This window comes from Sycon ciliatum, chromosome 4, assembly GCF_964019385.1.
Source record: "Sycon ciliatum chromosome 4, ocSycCili1.1, whole genome shotgun sequence".
Classification (NCBI taxonomy): Eukaryota; Metazoa; Porifera; class Calcarea; order Leucosolenida; family Sycettidae; genus Sycon; species Sycon ciliatum.
In genome coordinates this window covers 13,892,521-13,918,350 of record NC_088646.1, presented here as the reverse complement: position 1 = coordinate 13,918,350, position 25,830 = coordinate 13,892,521, and the positions used below count along the sequence as shown (strand labels likewise).

Here is a 25,830-nt window from a genome sequence, read left to right as displayed (position 1 = left end):
GTCACTGCTCGACACAAGCTGCACGTTCCTGGTCTTCAATTCGAGTCTAAGGATTGGTTCACGGAAATCATTCCTGCTCTGAAATCCTGGGGACAAAACGTATTGTTTCTGGGACAGAGCAACATGGGTAAATCCCACTTTCTCATCAAACTCCTGAAACGCGTGGAACCCGAGCGTATGGTGGTCATCTCCAACACGCCGGCCGATCAGTATCGTCTTCCAAACCTCAAATCCTTTAAGCATTACAGCATCATGCCCGAGTGCATCGAAGACATGGATCTCCAGCCTAATACCTATGTGATCATTGATGACATCAGAGTGATGGGTTTGAAGCATGGTAGTCAAAGAGAGTGTCTCTACAAGTTCTTCACCATGTACAGTCATCATCATAAGTTGAACGTGTTCTTTCTCTCTCAGAGCTTTGATAACATTAAGGACATGAAGATCAATGCAAACTTTATGTATCTGTTTCGCTTCACCGATAAAAGCAACATCAAACGTTATCTCAATACTCTGTTTGGTGGTCTGTGTACGAAGTCATTCATTATCTTTAGATTGTATGAGAAGTTATTAACGGTGTGTCGTAGGCCTATCCTAACCATTGATTGCTCTTCTAATCAGTACTACACGTATTGCGAAGACACTGCATTAAAGGTGTTTTTTGAATAAACCCCTCGTTGATGTGTGTGTGTGTGTGCGTGTGTGTGCGATAAAATAAAAAAAATAAAAAAATATATATATTTAAAAAAAAAACTCAATCTGCGGACAGCATGCTGTTTCGTTCTAAAAAAAATAAAAAAAATAAATATAATAATAAAAAAATCCAATAATAGCCGAAAAGTTAGCCCAGAAATTAGCCGAAATGTTAGCCCGAAAGTTAGCTGAAACGTAAAAAAATTCCAACCATGAATAAGAATGGAGCATCTTACGGTGAAATTCTCCAATGGGCTACCGAGCAGTATACAAAGAGTGGGGCTCAGAAAGGGATCTTTCGTGATACCCAAGCGGAAAAGGTTGCAAACCTTACAGTTTATGTCAAAACATCCCCAGCACATCATCAAGAAGAGAGCAAATTCGTGGGAAGTTCTCGGTATACCACCACTGATGCGGCAAAAAGGAGGTAATAACTACAATAACTACTTGAAAAGCGTCAAGAAAGTTCTTTCTCAAGTGCCAGATCACAGTTTGAACACCTCCACCCTGTTGGAACTGCAAGCCGATCCGCGTGTAAAGCGTCTATATGACACCCACTTCAAAAACAATCCCGATCACATCAGTTACCCGTCTGTGAGAAATGTGATTGCATCCAACATACTCAACTATGATTCCACTACCGATCAAGTTCGCGATTCCGTTGCAGATGTCAGGAAGAAGAGAAAGGCACCTTTAACATCGGTGCCTTTCAATCTACTACAAGATCATGAATTTGACCGATGGATCCTGCAAATCCTGGACAGTTTCCTCCGGCATACAAATATACCGGTAACCTTTTTGAAGAGCAACTATTTCACAAGCCGATCACAACTGCTGCAACTCTACGATGAAGATCGACTGAGGTTCAGGAGTCGGGTGGAAGCGGCAGCGGATGCCCTGAAGACGCAGACGCTGGACGACTACACTACTCTGGTGAACGAGACGAATCGCATCTACATGTCCAGGTACCCGTTTGCAGCCATAGCAGGTGCCATGGGAATCGACAAACACGTCGATGGGTTCCTTCGATCGGAACGAAAGATTCATGAACTAACCACCCTTGTGCTAGCTGTACCGGGATCACAGCTCAAGTTTCAAGATCTCAACGATATGACTTCCACCTATGGTAGAACAACAGAAGCAAAATTGATCCATCCCGAGCATTTCATGATCAGAGCACAAAAGGTGATGGTGGACGATGCATCATTCATTCAACAGGTGCTGAAGGACAAAAGCAGGATCACTCGTATCATCAAGGATATCCTGAGCGGACGCTCCATGTGATCACGTGCCAAATATTTTCAGGCTATGATCAAGAATGGACTATCCTCTCAGCAGTGCCGATATCAAAGGAAGATTGAATGGTGTCGAAGGGTTCGTGGGCTGTACGAGTTACGACCTCTTGCTACCCTTGAACAATGGAGACTTTTGTATCGTCAACACCGACAACGTTCTACCGGTGTACGATGCAACGGAAGGCGGACATCATTGGTTGACCGTGTGTCGCGAGCAAAACGTGATCTTGGTTTTCGACAGTTTCGGACGCAGTCTATACACTATGGAGCAAGATTACACTGAACCTGCACTGTGCGATTTCTTTAAAGAAGCCTACGCAGACTGTAAGATCATCACCAACACCCAAGCCGTTCAAGACAGAAGCACAGCAGTATGTGGATGGTATGCCATATTGATGGGAAAGCTATTTTCCAAATATGGTCTGGATGAAGCACTTCGAATTTTCCGAAGAGTCTTTGATGATGACGAAAAGCTGGAAAACGATAAACTGGTTCTCAGTTTAGGTGTCTTGCAAGGCGGTGGTGGAGTCTTGTGGGACACCAAAGTGCAAAGGGCAATTCATGATGGAAGACCGAAGAAGAAGAAGACACAACCCGCACAGTTCCATACGAAACTGGCTAACGAATTGCACAAGCCCAGACGAGTGCATTTCAAAAGACGCAAGGTGAAGAGCAGAGCAATTGACCATATATGGAGTGCAGATCTCGTGGATATGCAACGGTTTGCCCGAAGCAATAAGAACATCAAATTCCTGCTAACAGTCATCGACTTATACAGCCGCTATGCCTGGGCAATGCCTTTGAAATCGAAGACGGGTATCGCCGTGAGAGATGCGTTCGATGAGATTGTCAGTACATCCGGAAGGACACCGTTAAAACTCTGGGTAGACGAAGGCAAGGAATTCTACAATGCCCCCATGAAACGATGGTTATCACAACACAACGTCATCATGTACAGCACCCATAACGAGGGTAAAGCGGTGGTGGTCGAGCGCTTCAATAGAACGTTGAAGTCAAGAATGTGGCGTCACTTTACAGAGAAATCCACGAACACGTACCTCAACGTCCTACCTCAACTACTAGACCGCTACAACCAGTCAAAGCATTGAAGCATTGGGATGACACCTACCGAAGCATCGAACGGTAGAATACCAAAAGATGCAGATCAACAAGACCCCCTGCAGTCGAAACCCAAGTTCAAAGTGGATGATGAGGTGCGCTTAACCGTATCTAAGCGTCATTTCGAGAAGGGCTACACTGCAAACTGGACGGAGGAAGTATTCAGGGTGGATGACATCCTACCAACATCACCACACACCTACAGGATTCGTGATCTGATGGGAGAACACATCATCGGATCGTTTTACGAAGCAGAACTGCAACACGCCAGAGAGACCGGTTTGAGATTCGATAAGGTGTTGAAATACAACAAGGATCAACGTCTTGTGCAATGGAAAGGCTACACGGATAATAAATTCAATACCTGGCTCACAAAGAAGGATGTGAACAGTCTTAGATCATGATTCACAATGTCATTCATATGAAAAAATAAAAAATAAAATAAATGAAACGAGTGCTCTGTACGCGTGCTGGGTTGACTTGCATCATGATCCTGCACGGGTAGTGATTGTTGGCGACTGTCCATCTGTTGGATGTCATGCTGATCCCACCACCACCACCCACCCTTCTTTCCATGCTCGATGACATTGTCGATAGGTCGCTGATGTCTCATCCAGCGAGACCTTGGTGAGCTTCGGTCCCAGTATATGTAGTCAATTTGAGCCTTCCCTCTTCTGCATAGTCGTCCGTGGTGGTTTGGTACAGTTGGTGCTTTCAGTACGAGAGGTTGCGGGTACGAATCCAGCTTTGTTACATGATGCGTTTTTTTCCTTCTTTACGGCCCGGGTATAAATAGGCGATTTGAGCCTTGGGTCTTGTGTGTAGTCGTCCTGGTCGTTTGGTACAGTTCATGCCTTCCGTACGAGAGGTTGCGGGTACGAACCCAGCTTTGTTACATGATGCTTCTTTTCTTCAAAGCCTCAGACAGAAAGGCCCTCAATGATTGTTTCAACTATGACTGCATGCCTTATATGACCTGGCCAGGATACGCATGCCATATAAGGCATCTTCCACCCACTATGGAATATGCCTTATTTAAAAACTACAGCATGTACACCTTCCCTATAAGGACACTTCACCCTACTATGGAATATGCCTTATATGACATCATCCGTGTACACCTTCCCTATAAGGACACTTCACCCCTTTATGACACATGCCTTATATGACCTCAACCGTGTACACCTTCCCTATAAGGACACTTCTCCCCACTATGGAAGATGCCTTATATGATCTGAACCACGTGCACCGTCCTTATAAGGACACTTCACCCCCACTATAGACCATCCAGACATATATAGCACATTCTACCATATCACCCTATATAGCCACTACTTCCATATAAAGCACAGAGGTCAATCCCAAAGGTCAAAGGTCACATTCCTTATATGGACCAATCATCCGTATTTGGAAAGGGCAAAGGTCACAGCAAAGGTCAAAGGTCAAATGACATCTTCCATATATGGACTATTCAGCCTTATATGGCAGCTCAAAGGTCAAAGGTCAAAGGTCAAAGTGACATCTTCCATATATGGACTATTCATCCGTATACGGAAAGGTCAAAGGTCACCACAAAGGTCAAAGGTCAAATGACATCTTCCATATATGGACTATTCAGCCTTATATGGCACCTCAAAGGTCAACTCAAAGGTCAAAGGTCATCTGCCATATATGGACTATTCTTCCTTATTTGGCAGCCAGGGGTCAAAGGTCACTTTTGTCCCAGAACCCTCACCGCACTATACTACTTGTATTGCAGGCAAAACGGGTGCTGCACTGCTACATGTAGTGACACAGGGATACAAGCAGATGCTCTCAAATGGGCTCTGGGGAGGGATATAGTCGCTTCAAGCTGTTAGCTTCATCGGCATCATGTCACTCTGATCCGGACATGTTTCTGCAACCAGTAGCTTCTACACAATGCACACTCTGAATGCAAGCATTGAGTTGTGCACACAAACCACTATCGAGTTGTGCACACAAACCACTATCGAGTTGTGCACACAAACCACTATACACCATCGCAAAATGCAACCTGCACACCCTAGCCCATTGGTTGCTGCGATGGCACCCTTCCGACCCGCAATACACTACGAAATGCTGCAGTGCACCAGGTTATAACATCAGTGGCCAACACATTGATTAAAAACATACTTCTCTTTACTCATCCTCACCTGAATTCCTGTTAGAGATTTGCGGAACTCTGGACAAGCAAAAGCAGAGCCTACTGAGCCAGCATTGACATGCAGCCATAGGTTCTCTCTCTTTGCTGCAACAAAGCATAGTTTAGAAAGACCACAACATGCACACACGGACACTGTTCAAACATAAGTCACATTGATGCCAAATCCAGACACAAATATAAGTACGTAGGTGCACGCAGATCTTTATACCCGGTAAGAAGAAAAGAGGACCAAAGAGCTACAAGTTACGCTATAATATCCACTAACACCACCAGCGTAGCAGCAGCGTAACAGCGTACGCGTAACCAGCGTATCCATTATTTAGACTTGGGTGGAGAGCCCAGGATTAATTTATAAGAAGAAAATAGGACCGTCAAAGAGCTACGAAAAAACGATGGGGTAATGGGGTATTTTAAGTACAAGACAGCCTCAAACCATCATGGTGCAAACACCAGCATGGAGGTACATAGCGATGGTAGTCGAATGGAGGTACATAGCGATGGTAGTCGAATGGAGGTACATAGCGATGGTAGTCGAATGGAGGTACATAGCGATGGTAGTCGAATGGAGGTACATAGCGATGGTAGTCGAATGGAGGTACATAGCGATGGTAGTCGAATGGAGGTACATAGCGATGGTAGTCGAATGGAGGTACATAGCGATGGTAGTCGAATGGAGGTACATAGCGATGGTAGTCGAATGGAGGTACATAGCGATGGTAGTCGAATGGAGGTACATAGCGATGGTAGTCGAATGGAGGTACATAGCGATGGTAGTCGAATGGAGGTACATAGCGATGGTAGTCGAATGGAGGTACATAGCGATGGTAGTCGAATGGAGGTACATAGCGATGGTAGTCGAATGGAGGTACATAGCGATGGTAGTCGAATGGAGGTACATAGCGATGGTAGTCGAAGCAGTGGAGGCGGGGCAAGAGCAGCTAAACCGACTAAGGGTCTCGGTATCAACACTGCTCATGTGTGCCAAACAGAAGAAAAACTAACTGGAAACAAACCAAACAGGAGCACTAGTGAGCAACGCCAATCAAAGGTGACAGCACAGTCAACAAATGTGCACAGATGAATCTGAGAACACAGTTCTGATGGGGTAACTTGAATAGGATGTGAAAGTCAGCCATGTAATATGACCAGGGAGAGAGGATACTTCAAAGCATGGGTAAGCTGGCCATGTGAAACCAGCTCAGTGCGGTGGCGGCAGCTATTCAGGGTTACAGGTGAGTAGTAGCCAAATGCCAGTCAGCAGTCAGCAGATCATAGGTACATGTACAGTCAACCTGCATGATGAATAATGCCCACCTCGGCTATCACAATAATGACCTCGGCTATCACAATTACTTGCCAATAACGACACAATCTTCGCACCTAGCGATCTTTTGACTACATACTTTCAACCGCACAAGTAACGACAACTCTTGAATAACGACACTTTTCTTACCGTACTTCCCCACATATAAGCCCATGGGCTTATAAGTGAAAATTTGCTACAAAAAAGATGTGTTGCTGTGTGAACATGTTCGGGTAGCAGCCCATGCGCTTATATGTGCAATAAAGGTTTGTCTGTGCCTCAAACAACAGTGTTATCACAATGCTCAGCAGTATATTCAGCTCCCGGGTGTTTCACCAATAGTGTTCACATATAAGCACATGCGCTTATAATTGAGGGGTGCGCTTCTGTCCGGACATAAGCACATGCGCTTATATGTGCGGAAGTACGGTATGTACGACCGAGGGTCGTTACTCTTAAAGTGTTGACAGTACTTGTAAACTAAGTCTTGTTGCGAGGTAGAGCAGTTGGTGTTGGTAGAAGCGCTTGTGGAAGAAGATTCAACTCCTCAATGATAGCTAATGGGAAAGATCTGTGTACACTGTTGCGGGAGTGACGGTGGTGGGGCAAAGCAAATTGCAATGCATGGCAGAGTCTGCTCTTCTAACGAGTGTAAGGACATCCTTGCAGATCTGCTGCAGAGACAGGGATCATTGCTGGCAGTGGAGGAGGGAGAGGGGAGCGTAGGACCATATGAGGAGAAATTACAATATTTCATGTGGAAACTGACATATTGGTGTTTACAGATGGTCCCTGAGTCCCTGAGTCCCCGTGACTGTAATTAACACCACCTCTGTCACAACATCCTTACCAATTTTTGAAATCTCGCTCAGATTATCAAAGAAGCAGCCTGGTCCTGATCCAAGTTCCACCATGACCTGCGAAAACCAGCATTAAAAAAAAAGAAACTCTGTACTTTGGAGAGTGAATTCCTCGCTTAATTTTTATTTTTACGGGTCGCTTGAGACTCAGTTGAATTGAGTTTTCAGCACCCGTAGGAACGCCACCACCCTGCAAAGATCAAAGGCACAGATGCTCCTCCTAAAGCGGTGGGAGGTAAGTAGATCAGCCCACCAGCAAAGTTGTCAAAGACTGAAAATCCCATTCGCTGCATCGATGTTTCCCTCGAAGCACAGCTGGAAAAAATCATTCTGCTTCCAAGCCGCGGACTTGAACCTGGTACCCTCTGTTTCTCAATCATGGTCTTAGACCATCCCACTATGCCTGACTGCAGGGGGGGGGGGGCACCCCAACCCCACAAGTATAATTATTGTACTTCAGGTGACTGACCATACCACCCTAAAATACCTTCCCACGCCCACGTGGACAGTACGGTCTAACCACAATTCGACAACGCAAAGTAACAACCAACCAACCAACCACCCACCCATCACTGTTAACAAAGTACAGTGCTGCAGGATATAGGCCGCATTTGGCTTGTTACAATTCACCCTCGTGAAGCTTCCGTTTCATTTCTTATCTTTGATAGAATTGAGCCTCCCAAGTTGCATGCACTCACTATTGAAGTTTTACTTTGCGCTGGTTGATACTAGCATCATGCTCTTCTTGCAGATATTGCTAACATTTTCTATGTTTCAAACATTGCCCATTTTACATTATCTCCAAAGAGCCCAATAAGCCACCTTCAGTAGGAAAAATTCTTGAAAAAGCAAACAGTGATAATTTAAATGGCCTCTAAGTTGCCATGCCATGTGGAATGACATGTCACAACTAACTTATACCTGCAGGATTAAAGTACTTCCTTGACTGGCCAAGAGTGATAACTCACATAAATGGGGAAAAGTCCATCCTCTCGATCTCGCTGTGCAAAGGAAAGAAAGAAAGAACATCTGAACGGTCTCTAAATACATGCCGTGGAAACAACAGTTTAATAATGGCAATAAGTAAAATCAGTTGCACTGTCCTTTTTGTTCAATCCCTTGAGTGATGACAACCACTGATGATAGTCACAAGATAACGTTATGGTTAACTCGAATTGGACTTACCTGGAACTTGTGTGCGTGTGTCGTCAACGAGACACGTGTTACAATGACAGCACAACTGATTTTATTAATCGCCACTATTAACAGTCTCCGTTAGAAATTACCAACTGCGACAATACAGTCAAATGTCACATATCTGACTACTTCATGCTGGACAACTGAATGTGTCGGACAAGAGAAATCAGGGCCCGTTATGAAGAGAAAGAAGAGAAAGAAGAGAAAGAAGGCCGCAGACATCACCACACAGCATGGCACTTGTTGGTAATGTAATTGTATAGTAATCATCCAGTACCACTGCACCGCTCTACCGGCGGATGCAGCTTAAAGCCAAACGGCCAAAACCTGACATACCGTGCAAGTACCCGGCCCTTATGTCACTGACACAGCCCGAGACAATACCAGATGCTGGGCCTCAAAATGCCAAAACTGTGAGCACAACCTGTGCTCTGCTATCACCGGAACCTCCACCAGCTCCGCTGGGGGCTAGCGGGTTCGGGGTAGATAAACCCATACACACCCCGACACCGCCGACACTCACAGAGCTTACAAATGCACATGCACATGCAGTACCCACTCAAAAAGGCAGACCATCCAGGCATATTGCAGCACCCACACCTGATACCTCGGAGGACGACAGCTAAATATTCAAGATATTCATGCCAGGAACAGTTAAGGCCAATGAGTAGGAGAAATTAGTACTAGGAGACAGTTGGACCAGTATGCGATGGCAGGAAGAGCTGATCACAAGGAGAAGAAACAACAGGAGCAGGATGAGGAGCAGGCGAGTGCGCCGGTGCCCTTCAAGGGGGTTCCGCCCCCCCTCCCCGGAAAAAATTTCAAAAATGAAGCAAAATCCTGCATTTTGAGCGAAAAAAGGGGGGTTCCGCGCACCCAGGAACCCATACGGGGCACGCGCCTGAGGAGGAAGTAGATGAGAACACAGCAGTAAGGGCAGATATAGAGGAGGAGACGGATAAGGGGAAACAGAAGATGAAGGTAATGGTAAGATAGATAAGGAAGAGTCAGGCGGGAGGGAGTGAGATGAGGCAAATGAGTGTTTGTCAGGAAAGAGTCTTCTTGCCAGAGTCAGATATCCGATGAGCTCACAGCGGCGGATCCAGTGATCTTTACAGGAAGGTTCCAGTATAGTCAAAAACTGCTGCTCCGCGGGTAAGTGGTGACCAAAATAATACGTGACATTTGACTGTACACTGTCAACCGATATGCTACCTTGAACACAACCCCCGGCCAATAAAGAAGAGACTGGTGAACACAACCCCCGGCCAATAAAGAAGAGACTGGTGAACACAACCCCCGGTCAATAAAGAAGAGACTGGTGAACACAACCCCCGGCCAATAAAGAAGAGACTGGTGAACACAACCCCCGGCCAATAAAGAAGAGACTGGTGAACACAACCCCCGGTCAATAAAGAAGAGACTGGTGAACACAACCCCCGGCCAATAAAGAAGAGACTGGTGAACACAACCCCCGGCCAATAAAGAAGAGACTGGTGAACACAACCCCCGGCCAATAAAGAAGAGACTGGTGAACACAACCCCCGGCCAATAAAGAAGAGACTGGTGAACACAACCCCCGGCCAATAAAGAAGAGACTGGTGAACACAACCCCCGGCCAATAAAGAAGAGACTGGTGAACACAACCCCCGGCCAATAAAGAAGAGACTGGTGAACACAACCCCCGGCCAATAAAGAAGAGACTGGTGAACACAACCCCCGGCCAATAAAGAAGAGACTGGTGAACACAACCCCCGGCCAATAAAGAAGAGACTGGTGAACACAACCCCCGGTCAATAAAGAAGAGACTGGTGAACACAACCCCCGGCCAATAAAGAAGAGACTGGTGAACACAACCCCCGGTCAATAAAGAAGAGACTGGTGAACACAACCCCCGGCCAATAAAGAAGAGACTGGTGAACACAACCCCCGGCCAATAAAGAAGAGACTGGTGAACACAACCCCCGGCCAATAAAGAAGAGACTGGTGAACACAACCCCCGGCCAATAAAGAAGAGACTGGTGAACACAACCCCCGGTCAATAAAGAAGAGACTGGTGAACACAACCCCCGGCCAATAAAGAAGAGACTGGTGAACACAACCCCCGGCCAATAAAGAAGAGACTGGTGAACACAACCCCCGGTCAATAAAGAAGACACTGGTGAACACAACCCCCGGTCAATAAAGAAGAGACTGGTGAACACAACCCCCGGCCAATAAAGAAGAGACTGGTGAACACAACCCCCGGCCAATAAAGAAGAGACTGGTGAACACAACCCCCGGCCAATAAAGAAGAGACTGGTGAACACAACCCCCGGCCAATAAAGAAGAGACTGGTGAACACAACCCCCGGCCAATAAAGAAGAGACTGGTGAACACAACCCCCGGCCAATAAAGAAGAGACTGGTGAACACAACCCCCGGCCAATAAAGAAGAGACTGGTGAACACAACCCCCGGCCAATAAAGAAGAGACTGGTGAACACAACCCCCGGTCAATAAAGAAGAGACTGGTGAACACAACCCCCGGCCAATAAAGAAGAGACTGGTGAACACAACCCCCGGCCAATAAAGAAGAGACTGGTGAACACAACCCCCGGCCAATAAAGAAGAGACTGGTGAACACAACCCCCGGCCAATAAAGAAGAGACTGGTGAACACAACCCCGGCCAATAAAGAAGAGACTGGTGAACACAACCCCCGGCCAATAAAGAAGAGACTGGTGAACACAACCCCTGGCCAATAAAGAAGAGACTGGTGAACACAACCCCCGGCCAATAAAGAAGAGACTGGTGAACACAACCCCCGGCCAATAAAGAAGAGACTGGTGAACACAACCCCCGGTCAATAAAGAAGAGACTGGTGAACACAACCCCCGGCCAATAAAGAAGAGACTGGTGAACACAACCCCCGGTCAATAAAGAAGAGACTGGTGAACACAACCCCCGGTCAATAAAGAAGAGACTGGTGAACACAACCCCCGGCCAATAAAGAAGAGACTGGTGAACACAACCCCCGGTCAATAAAGAAGAGACTGGTGAACACAACCCCCGGCCAATAAAGAAGAGACTGGTGAACACAACCCCCGGCCAATAAAGAAGAGACTGGTGAACACAACCCCCGGCCAATAAAGAAGAGACTGGTGAACACAACCCCCGGCCAATAAAGAAGAGACTGGTGAACACAACCCCCGGCCAATAAAGAAGAGACTGGTGAACACAACCCCCGGCCAATAAAGAAGAGACTGGTGAACACAACCCCCGGCCAATAAAGAAGAGACTGGTGAACACAACCCCCGGCCAATAAAGAAGAGACTGGTGAACACAACCCCCGGTCAATAAAGAAGAGACTGGTGAACACAACCCCCGGCCAATAAAGAAGAGACTGGTGAACACAACCCCCGGTCAATAAAGAAGAGACTGGTGAACACAACCCCCGGCCAATAAAGAAGAGACTGGTGAACACAACTCCCGGCCAATAAAGAAGAGACTGGTGAACACAACCCCCGGCCAATAAAGAAGAGACTGGTGAACACAACCCCCGGCCAATAAAGAAGAGACTGGTGAACACAACCCCCGGTCAATAAAGAAGAGACTGGTGAACACAACCCCCGGCCAATAAAGAAGAGACTGGTGAACACAACCCCCGGCCAATAAAGAAGAGACTGGTGAACACAACCCCCGGTCAATAAAGAAGAGACTGGTGAACACAACCCCCGGTCAATAAAGAAGAGACTGGTGAACACAACCCCCGGCCAATAAAGAAGAGACTGGTGAACACAACCCCCGGCCAATAAAGAAGAGACTGGTGAACACAACCCCCGGCCAATAAAGAAGAGACTGGTGAACACAACCCCCGGCCAATAAAGAAGAGACTGGTGAACACAACCCCCGGCCAATAAAGAAGAGACTGGTGAACACAACCCCCGGCCAATAAAGAAGAGACTGGTGAACACAACCCCCGGCCAATAAAGAAGAGACTGGTGAACACAACCCCCGGCCAATAAAGAAGAGACTGGTGAACACAACCCCCGGTCAATAAAGAAGAGACTGGTGAACACAACCCCCGGCCAATAAAGAAGAGACTGGTGAACACAACCCCCGGTCAATAAAGAAGAGACTGGTGAACACAACCCCCGGCCAATAAAGAAGAGACTGGTGAACACAACCCCCGGCCAATAAAGAAGAGACTGGTGAACACAACCCCCGGCCAATAAAGAAGAGACTGGTGAACACAACCCCCGGCCAATAAAGAAGAGACTGGTGAACACAACCCCCGGTCAATAAAGAAGAGACTGGTGAACACAACCCCCGGCCAATAAAGAAGAGACTGGTGAACACAACCCCCGGCCAATAAAGAAGAGACTGGTGAACACAACCCCGGCCAATAAAGAAGAGACTGGTGAACACAACCCCCGGCCAATAAAGAAGAGACTGGTGAACACAACCCCTGGCCAATAAAGAAGAGACTGGTGAACACAACCCCCGGCCAATAAAGAAGAGACTGGTGAACACAACCCCCGGCCAATAAAGAAGAGACTGGTGAACACAACCCCCGGTCAATAAAGAAGAGACTGGTGAACACAACCCCCGGCCAATAAAGAAGAGACTGGTGAACACAACCCCCGGCCAATAAAGAAGAGACTGGTGAACACAACCCCCGGCCAATAAAGAAGAGACTGGTGAACACAACCCCCGGTCAATAAAGAAGAGACTGGTGAACACAACCCCCGGCCAATAAAGAAGAGACTGGTGAACACAACCCCCGGCCAATAAAGAAGAGACTGGTGAACACAACCCCCGGCCAATAAAGAAGAGACTGGTGAACACAACCCCCGGCCAATAAAGAAGAGACTGGTGAACACAACCCCCGGTCAATAAAGAAGAGACTGGTGAACACAACCCCCGGCCAATAAAGAAGAGACTGGTGAACACAACCCCCGGTCAATAAAGAAGAGACTGGTGAACACAACCCCCGGCCAATAAAGAAGAGACTGGTGAACACAACCCCCGGCCAATAAAGAAGAGACTGGTGAACACAACCCCCGGCCAATAAAGAAGAGACTGGTGAACACAACCCCCGGCCAATAAAGAAGAGACTGGCGAACACAACCCCCGGTCAATAAAGAAGAGACTGGTGAACACAACCCCCGGCCAATAAAGAAGAGACTGGTGAACACAACCCCCGGCCAATAAAGAATAGACTGGTGAACACAACCCCCGGCCAATAAAGAAGAGACTGGTGAACACAACCCCTGGCCAATAAAGAAGAGACTGGTGAACACAACCCCCGGCCAATAAAGAAGAGACTGGTGAACACAACCCCCGGCCAATAAAGAAGAGACTGGTGAACACAACCCCCGGTCAATAAAGAAGAGACTGGTGAACACAACCCCCGGCCAATAAAGAAGAGACTGGTGAACAAAACCCCCGGCCAATAAAGAAGAGACTGGTTAACACAACCCCCGGCCAATAAAGAAGAGACTGGTGAACACAACCCCCGGTCAATAAAGAAGAGACTGGTGAACACAACCCCCGGTCAATAAAGAAGAGACTGGTGAACACAACCCCCGGCCAATAAAGAAGAGACTGGTGAACACAACCCCCGGTCAATAAAGAAGAGACTGGTGAACACAACCCCCGGCCAATAAAGAAGAGACTGGTGAACACAACCCCCGGCCAATAAAGAAGAGACTGGTGAACACAACCCCCGGCCAATAAAGAAGAGACTGGTGAACACAACCCCCGGCCAATAAAGAAGAGACTGGTGAACACAACCCCCGGTCAATAAAGAAGAGACTGGTGAACACAACCCCCGGCCAATAAAGAAGAGACTGGTGAACACAACCCCCGGCCAATAAAGAAGAGACTGGTGAACACAACCCCCGGCCAATAAAGAAGAGACTGGTGAACACAACCCCCGGCCAATAAAGAAGAGACTGGTGAACACAACCCCTGGCCAATAAAGAAGAGACTGGTGAACACAACCCCCGGCCAATAAAGAAGAGACTGGTGAACACAACCCCCGGCCAATAAAGAAGAGACTGGTGAACACAACCCCCGGTCAATAAAGAAGAGACTGGTGAACACAACCCCCGGCCAATAAAGAAGAGACTGGTGAACACAACCCCCGGCCAATAAAGAAGAGACTGGTGAACACAACCCCCGGCCAATAAAGAAGAGACTGGTGAACACAACCCCCGGTCAATAAAGAAGAGACTGGTGAACACAACCCCCGGCCAATAAAGAAGAGACTGGTGAACACAACCCCCGGCCAATAAAGAAGAGACTGGTGAACACAACCCCCGGCCAATAAAGAAGAGACTGGTGAACACAACCCCCGGCCAATAAAGAAGAGACTGGTGAACACAACCCCCGGTCAATAAAGAAGAGACTGGTGAACACAACCCCCGGCCAATAAAGAAGAGACTGGTGAACACAACCCCCGGTCAATAAAGAAGAGACTGGTGAACACAACCCCCGGCCAATAAAGAAGAGACTGGTGAACACAACCCCCGGCCAATAAAGAAGAGACTGGTGAACACAACCCCCGGCCAATAAAGAAGAGACTGGTGAACACAACCCCCGGCCAATAAAGAAGAGACTGGTGAACACAACCCCCGGTCAATAAAGAAGAGACTGGTGAACACAACCCCCGGCCAATAAAGAAGAGACTGGTGAACACAACCCCCGGTCAATAAAGAAGAGACTGGTGAACACAACCCCCGGCCAATAAAGAAGAGACTGGTGAACACAACCCCCGGCCAATAAAGAAGAGACTGGTGAACACAACCCCCGGCCAATAAAGAAGAGACTGGTGAACACAACCCCCGGCCAATAAAGAAGAGACTGGCGAACACAACCCCCGGTCAATAAAGAAGAGACTGGTGAACACAACCCCCGGCCAATAAAGAAGAGACTGGTGAACACAACCCCCGGCCAATAAAGAATAGACTGGTGAACACAACCCCCGGCCAATAAAGAAGAGACTGGTGAACACAACCCCTGGCCAATAAAGAAGAGACTGGTGAACACAACCCCCGGCCAATAAAGAAGAGACTGGTGAACACAACCCCCGGCCAATAAAGAAGAGACTGGTGAACACAACCCCCGGTCAATAAAGAAGAGACTGGTGAACACAACCCCCGGCCAATAAAGAAGAGACTGGTGAACAAAACCCCCGGCCAATAAAGAAGAGACTGGTTAACACAACCCCCGGCCAATAAAGAAGAGACTGGTGAACACAACCCCCGGTCAATAAAGAAGAGACTGGTGAACACAACCCCCGGTCAATAAAGAAGAGACTGGTGAACACAACCCCCGGCCAATAAAGAAGAGACTGGTGAACACAACCCCCGGTCAATAAAGAAGAGACTGGTGAACACAACCCCCGGCCAATAAAGAAGAGACTGGTGAACACAACCCCCGGCCAATAAAGAAGAGACTGGTGAACACAACCCCCGGCCAATAAAGAAGAGACTGGTGAACACAACCCCCGGCCAATAAAGAAGAGACTGGTGAACACAACCCCCGGTCAATAAAGAAGAGACTGGTGAACACAACCCCCGGCCAATAAAGAAGAGACTGGTGAACACAACCCCCGGCCAATAAAGAAGAGACTGGTGAACACAACCCCCGGCCAATAAAGAAGAGACTGGTGAACACAACCCCCGGCCAATAAAGAAGAGACTGGTGAACACAACCCCTGGCCAATAAAGAAGAGACTGGTGAACACAACCCCCGGCCAATAAAGAAGAGACTGGTGAACACAACCCCCGGCCAATAAAGAAGAGACTGGTGAACACAACCCCCGGTCAATAAAGAAGAGACTGGTGAACACAACCCCCGGCCAATAAAGAAGAGACTGGTGAACACAACCCCCGGCCAATAAAGAAGAGACTGGTGAACACAACCCCCGGCCAATAAAGAAGAGACTGGTGAACACAACCCCCGGTCAATAAAGAAGAGACTGGTGAACACAACCCCCGGCCAATAAAGAAGAGACTGGTGAACACAACCCCCGGCCAATAAAGAAGAGACTGGTGAACACAACCCCCGGCCAATAAAGAAGAGACTGGTGAACACAACCCCCGGCCAATAAAGAAGAGACTGGTGAACACAACCCCCGGTCAATAAAGAAGAGACTGGTGAACACAACCCCCGGCCAATAAAGAAGAGACTGGTGAACACAACCCCCGGTCAATAAAGAAGAGACTGGTGAACACAACCCCCGGCCAATAAAGAAGAGACTGGTGAACACAACCCCCGGCCAATAAAGAAGAGACTGGTGAACACAACCCCCGGCCAATAAAGAAGAGACTGGTGAACACAACCCCCGGCCAATAAAGAAGAGACTGGTGAACACAACCCCCGGTCAATAAAGAAGAGACTGGTGAACACAACCCCCGGCCAATAAAGAAGAGACTGGTGAACACAACCCCCGGCCAATAAAGAAGAGACTGGTGAACACAACCCCCGGCCAATAAAGAAGAGACTGGTGAACACAACCCCTGGCCAATAAAGAAGAGACTGGTGAACACAACCCCCGGCCAATAAAGAAGAGACTGGTGAACACAACCCCCGGCCAATAAAGAAGAGACTGGTGAACACAACCCCCGGTCAATAAAGAAGAGACTGGTGAACACAACCCCCGGCCAATAAAGAAGAGACTGGTGAACACAACCCCCGGCCAATAAAGAAGAGACTGGTGAACACAACCCCCGGCCAATAAAGAAGAGACTGGTGAACACAACCCCCGGTCAATAAAGAAGAGACTGGTGAACACAACCCCCGGCCAATAAAGAAGAGACTGGTGAACACAACCCCCGGCCAATAAAGAAGAGACTGGTGAACACAACCCCCGGCCAATAAAGAAGAGACTGGTGAACACAACCCCCGGCCAATAAAGAAGAGACTGGTGAACACAACCCCCGGTCAATAAAGAAGAGACTGGTGAACACAACCCCCGGCCAATAAAGAAGAGACTGGTGAACACAACCCCCGGTCAATAAAGAAGAGACTGGTGAACACAACCCCCGGCCAATAAAGAAGAGACTGGTGAACACAACCCCCGGCCAATAAAGAAGAGACTGGTGAACACAACCCCTGGCCAATAAAGAAGAGACTGGTGAACACAACCCCCGGCCAATAAAGAAGAGACTGGTGAACACAACCCCCGGCCAATAAAGAAGAGACTGGTGAACACAACCCCCGGTCAATAAAGAAGAGACTGGTGAACACAACCCCCGGCCAATAAAGAAGAGACTGGTGAACACAACCCCCGGTCAATAAAGAAGAGACTGGTGAACACAACCCCCGGCCAATAAAGAAGAGACTGGTGAACACAACCCCCGGCCAATAAAGAAGAGACTGGTGAACACAACCCCCGGCCAATAAAGAAGAGACTGGTGAACACAACCCCCGGCCAATAAAGAAGAGACTGGTGAACACAACCCCCGGTCAATAAAGAAGAGACTGGTGAACACAACCCCCGGCCAATAAAGAAGAGACTGGTAAACACAACCCCCGGCCAATAAAGAAGAGACTGGTGAACACAACCCCCGGCCAATAAAGAAGAGACTGGTGAACACAACCCCCGGCCAATAAAGAAGAGACTGGTGAACACAACCCCCGGCCAATAAAGAAGAGACTGGTGAACACAACCCCCGGCCAATAAAGAAGAGACTGGTGAACACAACCCCCGGCCAATAAAGAAGAGACTGGTGAACACAACCCCCGGTCAATAAAGAAGAGACTGGTGAACACAACCCCCGGCCAATAAAGAAGAGACTGGTGAACACAACCCCCGGTCAATAAAGAAGAGACTGGTGAACACAACCCCCGGCCAATAAAGAAGAGACTGGTGAACACAACCCCCGGCCAATAAAGAAGAGACTGGTGAACACAACCCCCGGCCAATAAAGAAGAGACTGGTGAACACAACCCCCGGCCAATAAAGAAGAGACTGGTGAACACAACCCCCGGTCAATAAAGAAGAGACTGGTGAACACAACCCCCGGCCAATAAAGAAGAGACTGGTGAACACAACCCCCGGTCAATAAAGAAGAGACTGGTGAACACAACCCCCGGCCAATAAAGAAGAGACTGGTGAACACAACCCCCGGTCAATAAAGAAGAGACTGGTGAACACAACCCCCGGCCAATAAAGAAGAGACTGGTGAACACAACCCCCGGCCAATAAAGAAGAGACTGGTGAACACAACCCCCGGCCAATAAAGAAGAGACTGGTGAACACAACCCCCGGCCAATAAAGAAGAGACTGGTGAACACAACCCCCGGCCAATAAAGAAGAGACTGGTGAACACAACCCCCGGCCAATAAAGAAGAGACTGGTGAACACAACCCCCGGCCAATAAAGAAGAGACTGGTGAACACAACCCCCGGCCAATAAAGAAGAGACTGGTGAACACAACCCCCGGTCAATAAAGAAGAGACTGGTGAACACAACCCCCGGCCAATAAAGAAGAGACTGGTGAACACAACCCCCGGCCAATAAAGAAGAGACTGGTGAACACAACCCCCGGCCAATAAAGAAGAGACTGGTGAACACAACCCCCGGTCAATAAAGAAGAGACTGGTGAACACAACCCCCGGCCAATAAAGAAGAGACTGGTGAACACAACCCCCGGTCAATAAAGAAGAGACTGGTGAACACAACCCCCGGCCAATAAAGAAGAGACTGGTGAACACAACCCCCGGCCAATAAAGAAGAGACTGGTGAACACAACCCCCGGCCAATAAAGAAGAGACTGGTGAACACAACCCCCGGTCAATAAAGAAGAGACTGGTGAACACAACCCCCGGCCAATAAAGAAGAGACTGGTGACAACATAATGGCCCAGTGAGAGCTACGCAGGGTGAATATGCCAGTCGCCAGCTTAGAAGACTGTCTTCTGGAATACTTAGTTTCCTTCAATTGTTTACGCATTAGAGACAGTAGTGTGTACAATAAAGCATGCGCATGGATCATACATGTAGGACCAGTCCGGTACAGTAAATAGTAAATAGTATGTATTATGACTTGATAGTCGGGCCTGCTCACCGGCAATACAGTACCCACAATGCCTACTCATACATGCCAGAGGGCACTGACAGAGGGAGCATCACGGTGTTAGAGCCAATACAGTACTAGTATTGCCTGTGCACTCACTTTAAGCTAGGCTGAACTGCATTTATTCCCGAAGCTATGCAAAATACGTTACTTTCGTAACGTCTGGCGCTAGCCAGGGTCCACAGCACTGTAATTGGGTGTGTCGGCCGTAGGGCCGTCATCACGTGACTTGGCAGGCCTGGCGCACTATCCCGCACATGTCCCGTACCGTATCGTCAAAGACAGCTGGCCACCATAATTCAAATAGGGATTTCAACGGCAGGATCATAAGGTGAAGCAACTTGGAAGAATGTGTGTGCATGTGAAGTGTATTGAGGAGATGCATGCAGGGCGATAGTAGGGGCTCGAATCCCATGTTACATGTACGTTTGGGGAAAAGCCAAGACCATAGCGTGATATAACAGTACTTGGTAGGGTTTACCTGTCTGGGAGTTCAAGTTATGAGTTTTTACTTTAAAAATAGGAATGAAAGGGCTTGAAAGCCCAGAGCCCTCGCTATGCTTTGTTTTTACTTAGGTCATCATGCGTGTTATTCGAAATGGTAGAAACGTTTTTGCAATACGAATATTGAGGACATGTTTTTGTATTGAAAAAGTTGTTTCTATCATTTTGACTAACACGCATGATGACTTGGGTAAAAAAGCATAGCGAGGGCTCTGGGCTTTCATTGCACAGAACAAAGGTCTAGCTGTACAGCATGCATACACAACACAGGTGTAGTCACCTCAATCGCAGCTTCAAGAGCACGTCCTTGTAGAGCTCTTTTCAAGTCGCTATCCACTGGACGTATCGTAATACGTGGTGCATACAAAGACACCACCTATGAAAAGAAAACAGCACACGCAAAGGAAACTGGGTAGGTAAGTGTTGCGAGCACACTTTTAAAAGCACAACGAACCCCCACCCCTAAGAACCCCCACCCCTAAGAACCCCCACCCCTAAGAACCCCCACCCCTAAGAACCCCCACCCCTAAGAACCCCCACCCCTAAGAACCCCCACCCCTAAGAACCCCCACCCCTAAGCATAGGTAAGAATAGTACAGCTATATACTACAGCTATTATTGCACTGTGCTGGTCGATATCAATATTAATTTTGTGCCAGCAGGAATCCCGCCAAAGGGGTAGAAGAGGGCACAGAATGGCATCAAATGAGAATAATACTCATTAGTTGAGGGAATGGAAAAGGGAAAAAGTCTGAAGAAAACATTGACTGTCACCACCAGGGCACACAAATAGCATCAAATTACCTTATCTGAGCAATACGCCACCATGCGAGAGAAATCCTCTCCTTCACTTGTTTCAGGGAACTCCTTATCAAGATGCAGCAGTGCTTTCTGCATGCTTGCCAGTATGGTAGAGGATGTGGCAGTGGTCAATCCACCCTGTTGACAATTCGTAATACATGTAAATTATGCAGTTAAAACGTATTGCACCATATCTTCCATTGGCCTGGCTAGCTGCATACAGTACATGCTCATCATGATCCATATTTGCCAAAGCTACCCATGCCCTGTATCCAGCTTTCCTTACACTTCCTCTCTGTGCCCATACTGAGAAGAAAGATTGGCACTATTCACGATCATCAGGCAAATGGTGATCCAAAACCGGCAGCCTGCGCATAAGGGGGAGCGAGGCAAGGTGGGGAAATAGCGCAAGCTTCAGGTGCAGGCAATAAGTCGAGAAGACTGAGGACTACAAGCCATGCAGCAATGACACAATAATGTGGGCTGTGGAATACATACATGTGATGAAATTTAGTCCTGGCAAACCTGCCTAGGTGTAAAAAGCACAAGGAGAACAAACATCCTTGGAGACTTAAGCCATGAAGCCAAGCCATCATGTGACTACAGTGACGGGCTGGTTGTGATAAGAACCACACAATAGTTCAACACATTGAAGACCTACAATCTCTGTCTCACAGAAAAGCAACAGATCACCTGGGTCGATAAAACCCGCTACCTACAAGAGTTGGCAGCTTCTATCTAAGTGCCGTCACGAGAACATGGTTCTATCTTTGTAACCGTTTGTCCACAACTTTGTGCGAACAAAGCTTTGTAGCTACTAGCTATGCAACCTGTCCCTTGTTTGTATGCTTGTTTGCCCTGCCCGTGCTTTTTAACTGCATGTTACAACCTGAGCCCACCAGCACTGTACTAGTATGTCATCTAATGCATATATAGTATACCCCTCCCCCCCCCCCCCCCTTCGGCTACAGCATAGTGGTTCCTAGTCCATAGTCATCTCAACTTATCGCCTGCAAATGAAGCTTGCACCATTGTTTCTTTCCCTCCTCACCTCCCCCCCCCCTCTCCACACACACACACACACGCACACACACACACACGCACACACCATACACACACACACACACACACACACACACACACACACACACACACACACACACACACACACACGCACGCGCACACACACATACACACACACACATCAACACGTACACACCTCAGACCTCAGACCTGCCCATCGCGGAAGCGATGATAGCGAACAGCTATGTTAGACATAGCAACTTGTGCTGGGATTACACCATTCAACAGCTTGCGAGGCTGATGAATTGACCGCCACTATTTTTAGCCTGGTATCCACCACATAGCTGATTGAAGTGACACACACACACAAACACACATACACACAAACACACACACACACACCTGTTCTGTCCTGTCCTGTCCTGGGCAGGGGGAGGGGGGGGGGGGGGCTTGATTTTTCTTCCTAGCCTTGTTCGCTCACCAACAACGCCACCGCCACTTCCGCCAATGCCTCCACCATCATACCTATGTCAGGTTTTGCTTACCAGCCTCATTTTTCCACCACTACCACCACTACCACAACCTCCGCAGCCACCACTACCACCACTACTGTCCTACCCACTGCCAACGCAAATGCCAACGCCACTGCCAACGCCACTGCCAACCCCAATGCCAACGCCAACGCCAACGCCACTGCCAACGCCACTGCCAACGCCACTGCTAACGCCACTGCCAACGCCACTGCCAACGCCAACGCCACTGCCAACGCCACTGCCAACGCCACAGCCAACGCCACTGCCAACTCCAACGCCAACGTCAACGCCAACGCCACCGCCAACGCCACCGCCACCGCCACCGCCAACGCCACCGCCAACGCCACTGCCAACGCCAACGCCACTGCCAACGCCACTGCCAACGCCACTGCCAACGCCACTGCCACTTCCGCCAATGCCTCCACCATCATACCTATGCCACTGCCAACGCCAACGCCACTGCCAACGCCACTGCCAACGCCACTGCTAACGCCACTGCCAACGCCACTGCCAACGCCAACGCCACTAACAACGCCACTGCCAACGCCACTGCCAACTCCAACGCCAACGTCAACGCCAACGCCACCGCCAACGCCACCGCCAACGCCACCGCCAACGCCACCGCCAACGCCACTGCCAACGCCACTGCCAACGCCACTGCCAACGCCACTGCCACTGCCAATGCCAACGCCACCGCCAACGCCACCGCCAACGCCATTGCCAACCCCACTGCCAACCCCACTGCCAACGCCAACGCCAACGCCAACGCCACTGCCAACGCCAACGCCACTGCCAACGCCACGGCCACCGCCACTGCCAACGCCACTGCCAACGCCACTGCCAACGCCTCTGCCTACGCCACTGCCACTGCCAACGCCACTGCCAACGCCAACGCCAACGCCACTGCCGTTGCCGTTGCCAACGCCAACGCCACTGCCAACGCGTTGGTAGTGGCGTTGGCAGTGGCGTTGGCAGTGGCGTTGGCAGTGGCGTTGGCGTTGGCAGTGGCGTTGGCAGTGGCGTTGGCGTTGGCAGTGGCAGTGGCGTTGGCAGTGGCGTTGGCAGTGGCGTTGGCAACGCCAACGCCAACGCCAACGCCACCGCCAACGCCACCGCCACTGCCAACGCCACTGCCAATGCCACTGCCAACGCCACTGCCAACGCCACTGCCCACGCCACTGCCAACGCCACTGCCAACCCCACTGCCAACCCCACTGCCAACACCACTGCCAACGCCACTGCCCACGCCACTGCCAACGCCACTGCCAACCCCACTGCCAACCCCACTGCCAACCCCACCGCCAACCCCACCGCCAACACCACCGCCAACGCCACCGCCAACGCCAACGCCACCGCCAACGCCACTGCCAACGCCACTGCCACTGCCAACGCCACTGCCAACGCCACTGCCACTGCCAACGCCACTGCCAACGCCACCGCCAACGCCACCGCCAACGCCACGGCCAACGCCATTGCCAACGCCACTGCCAACGCTAACGCCACTGCCAACGCCACTGCTAACGCCACTGCCAACGCCACTGCCAACCCCACTGCCAACCCCACTGCCAACGCCAACGCCAACGCCACTGCCAACGCCACTGCCAACGCCACTGCCAACGCCACTGCCAACGCCAATTCCAACGCCACTGCCAACGCCACTGCCAACGCCACTGCCACTGCCAACGCCAATGCCAACGCCACTGCCAACGCCACTGCCAACGCCACTGCCAACGCCACTATCAACCCCACTGCCAACCCCACTGCCAACGCCAACGCCACTGCCAACGCCACTGCCAACGCCACTGCCAACGCCACTGCCAACGCCAACGCCACTGCCAACGCCAACGCCACTGCCAACGCCACTGCCAACGCCAGTGCCAACGCCACTGCCAACGCCACTGCCAAAGCCACTGCCAACGCCACTGCCACTGCAAACGCCACTGCCAACGCCACTGCCACTGCCAACGCCACTGCCAACGCCATCGCCACCGCCAACGCCACCGCCAACGCCACCGCCAACGCCAACGCAACTGCCAACGCAACTGCCAACGCCAACGCCAACGCCAACGCCACTGCCAATGCCACTGCCAACGCCACTGCCAACAACACTGCCAACGCCACTGCCACTGCCAACGCCACTGCCAACGCCACTGCCAACGCCAACGCCACTGCCAACGCCACTGCCAACGCCAGTGCCAACGCCACTGCCAACGCAACTGCCAAAGCCACTGCCAACGCCACTGCCAACGCCACTGCCAACGCCACTGCCACTGCAAACGCCACTGCCACTGCCACTGCCACTGCCAACGCCACTGCCAACGCCATCGCCACCGCCACTGCCACCGCCAACGCCACCGCCAACGCCAACGCAACTGCCAACGCCAACGCCAACGCCACTGCCAACGCCACTGCCAACGCCACTGCCAACGACACTGCCAACGCCACTGCCACTGCCAACGCCACTGCCACTGTCAACGCCACTGCCAACGCCACTGCCAACGCCACTGCCAACGCCACTGCCAACGCCACTGCCAACGCCACTGCCAAAACCACTGCCACTGCCAACGCCACTGCCAACGTCAACGCCAACGCCACCACCAATGCCACTGCCGTTGGCAGTGGCGTTGGCGTTGGCAGTGGCAGTGGCGTTGGCAGTGGCGTTGGCAGTGGCGTTGGCAACGCCAACGCCAACCCCAACGCCATTGCCAACGCCACTGCCAACGCCACTGCCAACGCCACTGCCCACGCCACTGCCCACGCCACTGCCAACGCCACTGCCAACCCCACTGCCAACCCCACTGCCAACCCCACTGCCAACCCCACCGCCAACGCCACCGCCAACGCCACCGCCAACGCCAACGCCACCGCCAACGCCACCGCCAACGCCACCACCAACGCCACCGCCAACGCCACTGCCAACGCCACTGCCACTGCCAACGCCACTGCCAACGCCACTGCCACTGCCAATGCCACTGCCAACGCCAACGCCACCCCCAACGCCACGGCCAACGCTATTGCCAACGCCACTGCCAACGCTAACGCCACTGCCAACGCCACTGCCAACGCCACTGCCAACGCCACTGCCACCGCCACTGCCAACCCCACTGCCAACGCCAACGCCAACGCCACTGCCAACGCCACTGCCAACGTCACTGCGAACGCCACTGCCAATGCCACTGCCAACGCCACTGCCAACGCCACAGCCAACGCCACTGCCAACGCCACTGCCAACGCCACTGCCAACGCCAC

General features: G+C 50.2%; 1 protein-coding gene across 1 annotated transcript in view; it reads right to left on the bottom strand.

The window, feature by feature from the left end:
- LOC135814606 (aromatic-L-amino-acid decarboxylase-like) overlaps positions 1 to 25,830 on the bottom strand; it is a 72,988-nt gene that overhangs the window by 19,815 nt on the left and 27,343 nt on the right. The window contains exons 5-9 of the mRNA XM_065327758.1: positions 21,029 to 21,163; positions 20,505 to 20,600; positions 8,424 to 8,456; positions 7,446 to 7,512; positions 5,282 to 5,376 (exon numbers count right to left, since the gene is read on the bottom strand). Of these exons, the coding sequence (XP_065183830.1) occupies positions 5,282 to 5,376; positions 7,446 to 7,512; positions 8,424 to 8,456; positions 20,505 to 20,600; positions 21,029 to 21,163 (426 nt within the window). The remainder of the gene's footprint in view (positions 1 to 5,281; positions 5,377 to 7,445; positions 7,513 to 8,423; positions 8,457 to 20,504; positions 20,601 to 21,028; positions 21,164 to 25,830) is intronic.